Source organism: Plectropomus leopardus, chromosome 16, assembly GCF_008729295.1.
Source record: "Plectropomus leopardus isolate mb chromosome 16, YSFRI_Pleo_2.0, whole genome shotgun sequence".
In the NCBI taxonomy this organism is placed as follows: domain Eukaryota; kingdom Metazoa; phylum Chordata; class Actinopteri; order Perciformes; family Serranidae; genus Plectropomus; species Plectropomus leopardus.
Window position 1 is genome coordinate 10,874,551 of NC_056478.1, and position 14,425 is coordinate 10,888,975.

Below are 14,425 nucleotides of genomic sequence, written 5' to 3' on the forward strand. Positions count from 1 at the left end.
GGCCAAAAAAGCCCAAAATATAATCTTGAAAGAAAAAAACCTAACATGGCTGGAAATAATTTTGTCTTGTTAAAAATACCTGGTTTTGTCGCCACAAACAGCAATGGAACTTTCTTTAACTGTCACTAAAAAACACCCGCTTTCATTCTACAACAAAACACAGACACATCCCAAACTGACGTAAAAAAAAAATACCAGGTTTTGTTACCACAAACATGGACAAAAATGTGTTAATGTGTTGTTAAAAAAAAAACCCAGTTCCATCGTCACAAACACAACTAGAAATGCCTTGAAGTCTCGTTAAAAATACCCAGTTTTGTGACCACAAACACAAATGTAAAGGTCCTGTTAAAAAACACCTACTTTAACACATAAACACAGCTGGACATATCCCCGACCTGTCTTAAAAAATACCCAGTTCTGTCGCCACAAATGCAGCTGGAGATGTTCAAAAGTCTTGTTAGAAACAGTTTGTTGCCACAAACACAAATGAAGACGTTTTGTTTGATGATTTGATGAGAAACTGAAATCATACACGTTATCAGAACTACATCACTTTAGAAATGTTGATATGATGTGTATGAAAAGTACAAATGTTTACAGAAATATACCATGTCAGCATCTTATTCTAGTATTTTTTGTATTTTACATCCCCAAATGTTACTAAGTGTTTTTAAGGAGGTGTATGTTCTTTCTTTGTAGTTTATGTCTGAGTGACCGACTGTATCTAAAAACTTGGTTTAGAGAAAAAAAATACTCAGCCCTTAACAGACCTGCCCTTGTATAGAAATGCTTGGTTTGGGGCAGCTCTATGTTTCGGAAACTTCTGATTAGGTTCATTTGGCACAGCTGAAAATAGAAACCCTTCAACCGCTCACATTTAAGTATGTCATAATACTATAGTGTGTCACAATGCTCACTGCTTCCTTAAGTTTGTGAAGGGTTTCCTCAAAGATATATTTGTCCTGTTGTGCAGACGTTGTTTGACAACTTTTCCCAACTCATAGGTTTGAACGTGGGCTGTTTCTATGCTGTTGGAACCCTGTTGAACCGGATGATCATCGAGCATTACCCTGTAAGTCCACAGCAAAGACATACAGTAGAGTGTTGTCTCTGTACTGATATCTATTACTAACGCTCTTGTTACACTTCCCATATTTTGATATTTCAGGACTTTAAATGCTGATTTGGACGTTCTATTTTGAAGTATTTGAACTTCACAGCTTCACATATTTGCAGCTTCAGCTGTAATCTTTTATACCCAGAAACAATGTAACACAACATCGATGAACTGCTCTGCAGTAATAGATTAAAGGAATACTTCATCCCCGAAATGACCTTTTGTATGCCAGTCGCTCACCATGTGTTACATTGAATGTGTGAAGAAAACTTTGCTTTTGTGGCAGAATCTAAAAACTGAGAAAATTCTTAAATAATTGAAGTCGCAGGGGGCTGTGATAAACAACAGGAAAACTAAATCAAAATACCAGTTTACAAACTCTCACACAACTTATGCAGTATTATCCACGACTCATTTTATGTATTCCTTTTCCCACGGGGAACTAAATCAAAAGTAAAACTTATTGATCCTTTCCCCAGCGCCGGACTCCATTGACAAAAACAGTAATTTTACTTCACTGAACACAGAAGCTGCTGCCTCGATCAGTTAGTTTGTTTGTGTTGTAGTGAGACCTTTGTGTTTTTAAGGATTAGTTCGGATTCAGCCAAGTCACAAAACAACACAAACAAAATAACTGATGGAGGCAGCCGTAGACCAGCTGCTCCCGTGTTCAGGGAGTTAAAAATACTTTTTTTGTCAATAGAGTTTGGCTTTCAAGAGAGAATAGATACGTTTACTTATCATAGGGGTTTCTTTTTGGGGAGTTCTGAGCATATGACTGTGAATGAGACTGATTATACAGCATTAGTTGTGTGAGAGTCATGTTTTGATGTAGTTTTGCTTTTGTTAAACGCGGTTCATCAAGAACTTGATCAGTTTTTTAAAATCTTTTCACTGTACAGTTTTCGTTTACAGAGGTGTAGTAATGTCCATATGGAGACCTTTTCAAATATGACAAAGTGATCAAAACTATTTGGGAACAGGATGCTTTTTCAACTGAAGTTTTGATGCAGACTGATGCTAAAATATTTGTACAATTTTATGGGATAATGTTGCTGAAGCTTCTGATGTAATCTCACTCTCCATCAGTAGGAAATGTAGTCAAAGGATTTATATGACACCAGACACAGAAACTCGCACAGTTTCACCTCCACTCCCTTTCCTGACATGATATCTGCTTTGTCTTAAACTGCCTTGCCTTCCTTTGGTATGTAAGGCCGTAAGGTCACTTATCTGTGAATCCTGCTCGACACTTTAGGGAGAAGAGGTGAATGCTGGGAGGATTGGCCTCACCATTGTCATTGCGGGGATGGTCGGCTCCCTGATCTGTGGCGTTTGGTTGGACAAAACTAAAACCTACAAGTAAGAGGAATGTCAGAGAGGAAAAGTATGACTGTTTTGTTTCCAGTGTTTGAAATTAAAAAGATGCAAAAACAAAGATTTAAAGTTGCATTTCATGTGGCTTTTCTAACGTGTTTATATATTTACTTGACCCTCTCCAACACTGCAGCGACACAAACTTTTTTCTGTTCGGTTTAGTGTCATTTAGCTTTTCGTCTCGTGTCAGTTCTTGTTTGGTGTTTATTTGTTGGCTGTTGGGGCTCAGTGTCTGTTTATCCAGGTGCAGCATGCTGTTCTCACTGTAGTCGTTCTACCCTCGTGGGCCTTTTGCCTGTATAGTGACAGCAGGGTTTAATCTATGGGGGGGCTTCAGTCGACACCCCTCTGTGTTATTTACAAGAGTATTGTTCTGCAAATTTGGGAGTGCGAGTGTGTTTGTGGCTTACATGCAGAGACGCATTCAGTCCAACCTGGCAGTGTTTTCTTTTCCAGATGGTTTAAGTATTTTCATTCATATTGTAATTACACTCTGATTGCCCATTGATAAATACTTTGAAATTCATCTATTATTTTTTACATTTCCATGCTAATACGAATCCTGTTAGATCCTGAAGATACAGTCGGTGTGATGGGAACATCCACAAAACATCCTTTACAGTGAGGGGAAAACAGTGCATTCGCTATAATGCTCAAGAGTTGGTGTGATGCATGTCAAAGAAACTATAAAATCGAGAGTTTCCCATGTTTTGCAGAGACTAATGAAAACAACATTGTTTGAAACTGGTCTAGTATTAAGTGAGAGCAGCGGCCAAACTGCAATGTAAATACCTAGAACATGTTTAAACCTTCAATGTACGCCGTAGTGCTACTAGTACTCAAAAACTCCACGGGGTACCTTTAAATTTTGAAGCTGCATGCAGTGTTATACCAGACTACTTTTAAATCTAAACTCATTTATAAATCTCTTGAGATGCTACTGTGGTCTACCTATGGGTTACAAAAAATGATATTATATATTTTATTTATTTTTTTAAATATATTTTTTAAAATAAAGACATAAATAAGTAAATCCTAGATTAAATTAATAAATGAAAGAATAGATAAATGCTCAAATTAATATGGTAATAAATAAAAGAATGAATGAATGAATGAATGAATCCAGAGGTTAGGACCTCATTAACATAAATGCAGAAATACAGAAATAAATAAAGTTGTACAAAAATGAATAAACATATTTAATTCCTGTTTAATCATCAACTTTTCCTCATTTATTTATATATGCATTTATCTAACAATTTATTTATTTATATCTGCATTTATTTGTTTATATATGTGTTTATTTATCCATTCCTGTATTATTTTATTATTTTAAGCATTTATTTATTGATACTTAAGTCATTTTTTATCCTCCATAGTCTGCCGCAGCAACTAATGTAACATGTAACAGTTTATCCACATAAATTTAAAGCAGCAGTTCTCTGAATATATCACGGTTATAATTATATTAATGTTCACTGTTTTGTTTGTATTTCCAGGCAGACCACTCTTGCAGTCTACTTCATGTCTCTGGTGGGGATGATCGTCTATGCTGCTACACTCAGTCTGGGACACCTCTGGGTGGTCTTCATCACCGCTGGAGCTCTCGGGTACTCTTACATTCATTCTTTGTTTTTTGTTGGTATAATACTATGATAAGAGATTGTTTTTTCTCACATTAATTTAAAGTTAAATACAGTTAATTCATTCAGTCAAGGGACAGAGCACCAAACTGATGGAAATATTTACAACTAAGATTCAAGATGGATATACTGTATCTTAAGTAGATAAAGTGAGCCCAGTAACAAAAAAATGTAAACTCTAACTATTTGCACATTCCTCACACAGAGGCTGTGTGTCCTCCACTGCAGGTTTTCAGTCAAATATGAATCACAGATGGAAACTTACAGAAAACTTTTGCAACCCTCTTCTACAATTTCTCCAAGTACAATATTTCTGTTGACATTTGCAACAATAATTTACAGCAGTGTTTATTTAGAGGTCAACTAAGGCCTGATAAGCATTTACACATGCACCGTACACACAATGCGACACATGGTAAAGCCTAACTGCTGTACATACTGACCCAGTGTTCAAAGTCAGGGTTAGGGTTACTTGCATGTTCGATTATTAAGAAAATGAGCGATGTGATTGATTGTCGGATTTGAGATCAGTAAGGGGTTGAAGTAGAAAGTGAGGTTATAATGAGTTATTTATTCTTGGGGTAACTGTAATATTATCACTGAAATTTTATTAGTAATTTTTTAGAATACTTGTGACTGGGTTAGGTGATCTTATTATTAATGATATGCCCAGCACTGATTAATGTGTCTTTTTTCCAGAGTGTACAACCATTGTTCTGATTTGTCATAGTAGTAAGAACTTCTGTTTTTAATAAAAAGTTCTGTTTCCCTATTCATCATTAGCTTATCTTTTAAGTATTATGCTCTCTAAACTGTAATCAAAGTAAACTTAGAAGCAGAAATAGCATATGTAAATGTCAAAGAGATGTTTTTGGATGTTTGTACTGACGCAGGCTGATGTGTTTTGCTAATGTTGCCAGGTAAAAGCCTTGTTTATTTGTGGCGATGTGGCGCAATTGAGTGAAAAAACTGTCTGCTGTCAGTGAACAGCTTTCAAAACCTGTTTTTCCTGTATGACATTATTATTGTCATTAATGTACTCTATAGACAAGGGTGTTAATATTAAATTCCATTAACACCCAGTAGATACAAAGTTTTCATCCACTTGCAAGTTATAATGAAGAGGGAGAGGCAAACATAAATAAAGACTGACGGAGCTCGTGTTTAGCTTTAAAGCCTCAGATTTGAATTTGAATTATGTTTACTTTATGTTCCCATGTGATGTGTGTGTGTTTGTGTCCAGGTTCTTCATGACGGGCTACCTGCCGCTGGGCTTTGAGTTTGCTGTCGAGCTGACGTACCCAGAGTCAGAGGGAACATCATCCGGACTCCTCAACTGTTCGGCACAGGTGCAGCTCAATGATATTCAGGGTCACTGAAAACATAATAGTGCAGAAAAGCCCACAGAGATGGTGTGAAACAAATGTTTGTTTTTACTGCCTATAAAGAAAAAAAGTGAGTCATTCACCTTCTTTTACCAGAACAACCAGTGAGTGTTAAAGCAGCTTTCTGAAGAGACTGCAGATATTAAAACATTACAGCTCAAACAAAAACTCAGTGACTTATAGTAAAAGTGTACTCCGTCCTGTTAAATGTGCTAAAATTCTGAATTGACTTTGCATTTTAAAGTCATTGGGCATTGGGAAAAGATATGCAAAAGATCCCACACCTCTCCTTCACAGGAGCAGGAGACACACACACACACACACACACACACACCAGTTACAGTTGTTCAGTCCTGTTTTATGTTGTTTTGCTTCTCTTTGTAGTCATTCTGTTTCTTTGAGGTAATTCTGTGGATTTTTTTGTCATTTTGTGTCTCTTTGCATTTGTTTTGAGCATTTTTGTAGTTATTTGGGTCTCTTTGAAGTTTCTTTTCATCTCTATAGCTTCATTTCCACTGCACGAAAATCCCACAGACACCCGCATTTGGCTTTTTAATGAAGTCGGAAAGTGTACAAATGGCAGGCCCACCTGGGTCAGCAGTAGTCACAGATATTCATTGCATCCGGCTTCGATCGGCATTGATGGGAACACAACACTCGGGTGAATGTGTTTATTTCAACTCATTAAGCAGTGAGATGCAATGACACGTCACCACTAATTACCATCTGTCGCTACCCAAGCAGTGCTCAAACATCGATCCAAATTAGTCTGCACTGATTTTGAAAGAGAGACTGAATAAGTAAGTGATATATAAAGAGAAGAACGGTTTATCTGGTCTCCAGTTTGTCCGTGACGTCAAATGTGACAAACCAAAAAAAAAAAAAAAAAAAACCAATAAAAAACACAAAGGCTCAGTTGTCAGCTGCAGAGCCGTGTACACAGCTCTGCTCTGCTGGTAATGGAAAAGGAGTCTATAGCCTATTTTTAGCATGTTAGCCCATGTTTGAAAAAACCTACATGCATGTGCTAATTTTGGTTGAAAAGAAGTATAAGAAGTCATTCTGAATCTCTTCTTGATCAGTACATGGTATTTTAAGGGACATTTTGCGGGTGAAGGCCCATTCAGTTATGCTTTCATGCCTGTTTTTGAAACATGCAAGCTGAAATTTATAGCAGAGACAAAACAAATATCATTCTTGCAACCTATGTATTAAATTGATCTTAAGTTACAGAGTGACATTAATTTATTAAACATGACACTACCACTGCAGGTAGTAGCGCCAAAATACACAGGCTTTCCTTGAATGCAGCATTTTGATACCACTGTCCATAGGCCTCTGCTGCTGGGTGATCAAAATGGAGTGATGGGGTGCTTTAAGGACATGTGTTTGCCTCTTTGCTTTGTTTTGTTATGGTTGTGGGGGTGTTGGTGTGCGTGTGAGCGAGCCCCAGCTTCATTCCTAACCACTGCATGCTCTGCATACACAGGTGTTTGGCATTATATTCACCATCTGCCAGGGGAAGATTATCGACAGCTTTGGCACACTGGCAGGAAACATCTTTCTTTGTGTTTTTCTTCTAATCGGCACAATAATGACAGGTGAGACCTTTCTGACTGTAAAACACATGCTGTGCAGAGTCATAGCAGGTTATGGATTTTAGGTCACACACAGCAATGCCTGAGAAGTGTCTTTGTTTGTCTCAGTTTCTGTTGTGAGTTTACTAAGGTTCCTGTGGGAAAAATGTTTGATTCCAAGAACGCAGATGATGATTTCTGTTGAACTTGAGGGACAGTTTTAGGGTTGAATGTTTTGATACAGACAGAATATAACATGATGACAAATGTGTTGTTATTGTTGCATAAAGATAACAAGGAAATACGTCACCTACTTACTGGAATGTGGGTTGACCTGAAGAGCACCTCCAGGTTCTTAGAAATTCTAATTGTTTGACAACAAGTTAAAGGGACAGTTCACCTCAAAATGCAAAATACATATTTTTTTTCTCTCACCTGTAGTGCTATTTATAAGTCTAGATTGTTTTGGTGTGAGTTACTTAGTGTTGGCGATATCAGCTGTAGAGATGTCTGCCTTTTATTGAATATAGGCAAAGATGGCACTCAGCTTGTAGCCTTCAAAACACCAAAAATAAATAAATAACTAAATAAATAAAACTCAACAGCAATGTCTGAAATCATGACTCAGTTACTCACGATAATCCACAGACCTTATTGTGAGCAGTTTCATGTAGGAACTATTTTCTTTCTACCGATCTACACCCACCATCCGTATCGCTGTGCAGAGGGAAGCGTGTGTCTACCTCTCGCTCACCCAGCACCACTGAGCCAGGAAACATCACCGCTCAGCTGAGGAAGATGCCATTAAAGTATATATCTCGCACTGTCACGAGCACGAGCCTCTCGTCCATGAGTAGATGCACGCTTCCTTCTGCACGCCGGAGTCAAGTACCTGTGGGTACCCAGCAGGTGAGCTGCTGGTATTTTTTTCTTAATTTTATTAGTTTATTATTTCTTAGTTCCCTTGTGGGTAAAAGAACATGCGATTCAGATCATAGACGTTAAATGATAAATCCACTAAATCCATAAAAGAAGCATAAAATATTTATTTAAATTGAATTTCCTACATGACCTTTTGTTTTATAATATATTATAATAGTTTCACATGTGTAAAATGTCCAAAAATAATCACTTTAAACATTCTGCCTAAGCAAATTATTTGGACATTGCATGGTTGTATTAGGATTTGCTGCTTCGGGTCAGGCCACGGATCTTGTGTCGGCAAGTCAGGACGGGTTGCAGATCTAATTGGTCATATGTGTGGTTGATGGGGCAGGTGCAGCGCAAATCAATCAAACCTGGACAGTTATACAGGTGTAGTGCAGTAAGAAGAAATAGTTCCTACGAGTTCCTATGAGACTGCACTCAACAAGGTCTGTGGATTATCTTGAGTAACCGGGTCATGATCGATGGAAAGAGACGTTGCTGTTGAGTTTTCCAAATGTATGTATTTGGCGATTTGAGCACCATAAGCTGAGCACCATCTAGTTCCATTATATAGGAGAGAAGGCAAACTACTTTACAGCCGATATCTCCCACACTCTGCAACTCACACTAAAACAATTCAGATTGATAAATAGCACCACAGGTAAGAGGAAAAATGTGGGTATTTTGAACTGTCCCTTTAAATAAACACTTTGGGAAAACTGTAGCCACAGGAACTTTGTTGTTCTTTTTGTCCTCCTCACTATGGTAAATGTTTTTCATTAAGCATAGCTGTAAGCTAAAGTTTCTAGACAAACAAGTTTGAAGGTGGAGCTTTAAACATTTTGTTGTCAGTTGACTGAGTAATGGAAAGTTTTGCATCACTCAGGAGGTAATTAACATACTGTCAGGAACACTGTACATCCTAACACACAGTAGCAGTTTGTTTTCAGGTATTAAATGCACCTCAGTCAATACAGAACAATTAAGGTCTTTTTGCACGGCCCATTGCGAGGTTTATGAGCAACAAAAACTGTTTAAAAATTCATTAGCCACTGAAGCGCTAAACACTGTGCACACTAGAAAAACACTGCAAGACTATTAAATGAGACTTTTCTGCTGGCCAAGGTCAACAGAGTGACTCACTGTTTTTTCTAAAACCACATTTAAACATTACTGTAAAGTCTTATGTGAAGTTGCCATCAGATAAGAATGCATGTACAGTTTGTGTCATATATTGAGTCACACAGGTTTGATGATAAGGTAGGAGGCATGTCTTGAGTTATACATACTGTAATTTGTTGTCCCACAGTCTTTTGAAATCCTTAAAGTGCATTATGCTTCAATAGAGCTGCTGTGTGTGTGTGTGTGTGTGTGTGTGTGTGTGTGTGTGTGTGTGTGTGTGTGTGTGTGTCTGTGCACAAGAGCCACCTGCTGGATGTCATGTCATTCAGTCACACTTTGTTTCATTATTGTTCTGTGTCTTTATTTCTCTGTAGGATTAATTAAGTCTGACCTGCGGAGACAAAATGCAAACCTGTTGGCCAAAAAAGCAGAAGTAAGTGTTAAAGCGAGAAACACGGTGCTGTGTTTGGTTGTTGTTGGGGAACTATGCTGGTGGTTGTATCATTTGGAACATGTTTCGTAGAGGACATTTTGACGTCTCACAGCCAGAAAAGCACAAGAATTAAAAATAAAATGAATGATTCCAGTTAGTTTTAAGGTCTCTCATAGCTTATACAAATCTGAGTGGGCAGAGCAATTATTTATGTTATCATTAAGTCCTGTGCTTCTCTTACTGTGACGAGTCAACATGTTTGCTGTAAAAAAAGGCCAATGTGATGCTTATTTGCTCATCATAATTTTGCATGCAATCAAAGTCACATGTGTGTCTTGTGCTTCTCCAGAAATAACTTGCCCTGTGCTCCCTATTGTGTCTGTTTTTGTCGTCTTGAGTCAGGCTGCATGTCTGTTGCAATTTGACATAAAATATTGATGAATAAGTCCAGATACTGCTGCACGGTCTCAGTTGCATGCTGGGTAGGTGTCTGCATGTTGTAAAACAGAGCATGCATCTGCTTAAATGTTAAGAGGTGTTTTGACTGACAGTTTCTTAGGAGCTTGATGAATTGTTTTGATAGTACAACAGTTGATGCTTTATTATTGTGACTTTCCTCATTGTATTAATGCATGTCTTTCTGTATTGCCACTGTGTAACTTGCCAACCTTTGGTAGGATTGCTTCGGTTGTTTGGGAAAGAAACAATGTCTAAAAAAAAGACCAACAGGGTGCAAAAATTTGCTCAAATGAGATGCAGATCAAAATTTAAGGAATGCCTCACTCCCCAAATGATCATTCGTATCTCAGTTACTTACCCCCTGGTATGTTAAATTTGATTTTTTTTCACATGCCTCTGGCGAGCAAAGAATCTGAAAAACTAAAAAGGATCTTTATCAAATGAATTAAAAGGTATCCGCATGTAACAGCAGCAAAACTTTATAAAAACATCTGTTGAAGAACTCCCGAAAAACTTGTGGAGTATAAACAAATTCTCATTCATACAGTCGTATGCTCAGTACTTGCCAAACAGACAGTGCTTTGTGACAGGAAACTAAACTGAAAGTAAAAACTTACCTATGCTCTTATTAAAGCCAGACTCCATTGACAGAAACAGTGATTTTATCTCATCAAACACAAGAACTGCTGGTCTACCACTGCCCTGATCAGCAGTTTGTGTTGTTGCGTGACTTTGGTGAATCTGAACTAACCCTTTAAAAGACCATTGTCAGACAATAACAAACTAACTGATGGAGGCAGCGGTAGACCAACAGCTCCTGTATTCAGAAAGGTAGAAATACTGTTTTTGTCAATGGTGTCTAACTGAAGAGTGCATAATAAAGTCTTTCCTTTAGTTTGGTTCCTTTATAGAAAGGGAAGTACTGAGCATATGACCAGATAAAGAGCTTGGATTATACTGCACGGGCTGTGTGAGAGTTTATTAACTGATGTTTTGATATAATTTTGCAGTTGTTAAATGTGGACCCATTTTACTTTAACTCATTAAGAATTATCTCAATTTTGGGATTCTTCTTTTACTGGAGGCATGTGAGAAAAACATTTTCTTTATGAATTTAATGTAACATGGGGTGAGTAATTGATATACAAATAAGGACTGAAGTATTTCTTCAGGAGCATGTTTAACCAACTGAAGCAATGCTACCCCAAGGTGGCGACAGGACCATGGACAAAATCATTGTTACTGTTGCTGGATGAGTCTCCAACTCTGTGGTGAAGTCACATTTGACATGAACACAGCAGTCAAGTTCCTCATATCAAGCTATGTGAAAAGAAATAAATAAGAAAAAAAGCATATTTCCAAAAAACTATTCTTTTAAGCATAAGCTGGATTTAGTTAAGATTTTAAGAATAACTTTAAGTGACTTTAATCAACTACATAACACAATCATAAAAGAGGGAATTCATTCAAGTCAAGGGGGAATTACAAAACTGCCTGTCAGATCAGATTCTGTCGCAATAACATCATCCCGAACTGGGGACTCACGCCTCCATGAACACTGAATGAGAAGTGATCAGCAGCTGTTGTTTTTAGGCGGAGGGGCAGATGTCGGGACAAGACTACGGAGCCACGGCGTTAATCTCCCAGACGCAGACTCCTCCTGCACAAGCCTGATCATAAACCTTTCTGCTTCCACAAAAAAAATCTCAAATCTTAGCTCAACACGCAGACGCACAAAGGTAGGAGCACAAAGAAATCAGTACACACTGTTTTGGATCACCACAACTGCTGCACATCCTTCCACTTATCAATGTTACACCTGTCCCACTCTGTTTATTACCATCACGCTGACTAAAATTCACACAATCATGTAAATATCAGAGTTTTTTTTCACTGAACCTGTTTCAGTCTGTGATTTTAGATATTTCTTGGTATACAGACATTTAGGTGTCAATATTGCAGTTTATTTGTTACTACAATTTTCTATTTATTCTTATTTATCTTTTATTTTTGTGTGTTTTTGGTAATGTAGCCATTTGTCCAAGCCTTTTTTCAAAGACGACGTCTGGCATCTAAAGCACAGGTGTAAATAATATAATGAATGAAGGCTGTATTCCATTAAGCTGCTTCAGTTTGAGTGTCCTGGGATAGATGTGTTTCTGTTTCCGAACTGAAATCAAGCCGTAAGGATTAGGATGTTATGAGCTCCTCTTTTCATATTTCAGTTTGTACATCCTCGATTCATTTCCTTGCCTCCTCCCCTCACGTCTCAGTCCTTCCCACCTGAGATGTGCGTGCAGGAGGCAAAGACAGAGACTAGAGTCTGTTTTTTTTTTGTAAATTAGACATCCATTTTAAAATGATGTCAATTAAGTATGAATACTGGCTACCTGCTTTATGTATCCTTTTTTTGTTTACATGTGTATGTGTCCCTTGTCTTTACCTACTGTTAATACGTTGCTGGCTGAATTTGAGTTGCTACAGCTGTTAAAGGGAAACTTTGCTTCTGGTGGAGATCTGCCTGAGTTTTGGTGGCAAATTTTTGGTGAGCTCCTGGTGTTTAGAACATCAGCATAATAATATTAATAAACTTTATTCGTATAGCACCTTTCATACAAGAAATGCAGCCCAACGTGGTTTACAATAAAGAAACTACATGCACCAAGTGCTTCACATGAAAAGACACAGAAAACATAAAGACAAAATAAAGCCAACATGTACAAATAACATAAGATCAGAATAGAATAGAACGCATCTTCACATGGATAAAAACCCACTTGATTATACTGGTAAAAGTAAAATAAGGATAAAAATAGAATGCACAGAATGCATAACATAAGATGAAAAATAAAACACGTTGAGACAATATTAATAGGAAATAAAGCTAAAAATATAGTGTAGAAAAAAAGAATAAAATTAAGGAAAATACAACATTTTAAAGAGTTGCAGCAGTTTGTAAGTGCAAAGCAAAAATTCAAAGCAGTTATGTTAACACGTGCATTAAACACATTAATGTAACAGAGGACTATTAGTTTGACAAAACTCAATACATTTATGCTATAAATTGGTCCATAAAAATCAGAAAACAATCTACTGTGATGTTTCGCTGAACATGTGTTGGGTTTCTGTGTTTGTTGCTGTTTTAGGATGAATTTAGCAATTAGAATAACATCTACTGAGACAATCATGACTTTTGTGCTCATAAAAACTCTTGAATTAACAAGCCTGTTTTGGTTGATAGGGACCCTCCGACTGCCACAACGGGAGCCTGGCTGCATCGTCTGTCATCGAAGAAGCCAAGTTTTAGATGCAACACACACACACACACACACACACACACACACACACACACACACACACACACACACACACACACACACACACACACAAGCCTTAAAAACGTCCATGATCTCCTTCCTGTTACAGTGTAACATACTGAGATAGAACAACACAATCAGGAAGTCTTTAGACCCACTTCCCTTCTAAGAAGAGTTAGATGTACAGTGTGGTATTAACTATTTATACATTTAAAAAGAGCTAAAAATGCTGAAATAAATTTGATGTTTTAATTTTGATGTTTATTGCACAATTTAAAAAAAATCAATTTGAGAAATATTTTGTTTTATTTTGAAGTGTAAATTGAAGGCGCTCACTAAATCTGCAAGACAAATCTGTGAAATGTTTGTTTGTGCTTTGACAATTTTGCCCGTCAGTATTTTTAAGAATACAGTTGATTATGTACAGCTATATAGATACAGCCTCCGCAATGACGAGACACTAAAAAGTTAACCCTGTAAATACCTCTTTCATGTTTTACTGAGTGATTTTGGTAGAAGATCTTTTTGATTACAATAATTTATACAGCAGCATATTAATGGCAGTCCACAGTAAGGGATGAAATATTCACGACACACAGTTGTGTGATATTTTTTGTAACACCATTCATGTTTACTTATTTAACATGAAATAAAACTGTTTCATAAAGTTTCTTTTCGTCATTTGGTGTCATGCTTTAAATCCCTGCATGTATTTCAAAAGGAAACCATCAAATCGTAAACCAAGTTAACCCTGTAAAACCTAAAAAAATGGCTTGATTTTTTTCCCCAAAAAACACGGGAAGAGGGCAATGAGTAACTTCACAAAAAATGGCCCAAAAATTTGAAAAAAAAAACCCATTTTTTTTTTAGGGGAAATTACATGAAAATAAGCAAAAAAGAAAAGTTAATAAAACAAAAAATACAAGAAAATGACATCAAGAAAGTGAAAGCAATTAGTTATAATTGCAAATAATAATAACAGAACATATTTTTCTTTATTTTTAGTTACAGAATTTTAAGTATAATATTGGGGTGCCTGGTAGCTCAGTGGATAGAGCTGCGTCC

General features: G+C 37.0%; 1 protein-coding gene across 1 annotated transcript in view; it reads left to right on the forward strand.

Moving 5' to 3' along the window:
* flvcr2b (FLVCR heme transporter 2b) overlaps positions 1-14,041 on the forward strand; it is a 30,534-nt gene extending 16,493 nt beyond the window's left edge. Inside the window, exons 4-11 of the mRNA XM_042503681.1 lie at positions 1,008-1,075; positions 2,379-2,482; positions 3,997-4,107; positions 5,384-5,489; positions 7,015-7,126; positions 9,526-9,584; positions 11,637-11,782; positions 13,285-14,041. Coding sequence (XP_042359615.1) covers positions 1,008-1,075; positions 2,379-2,482; positions 3,997-4,107; positions 5,384-5,489; positions 7,015-7,126; positions 9,526-9,584; positions 11,637-11,717 — 641 coding nt within the window. The 3' untranslated portion in view covers positions 11,718-11,782; positions 13,285-14,041. The remainder of the gene's footprint in view (positions 1-1,007; positions 1,076-2,378; positions 2,483-3,996; positions 4,108-5,383; positions 5,490-7,014; positions 7,127-9,525; positions 9,585-11,636; positions 11,783-13,284) is intronic.
* Positions 14,042-14,425: the final 384 nt, after the last annotated feature.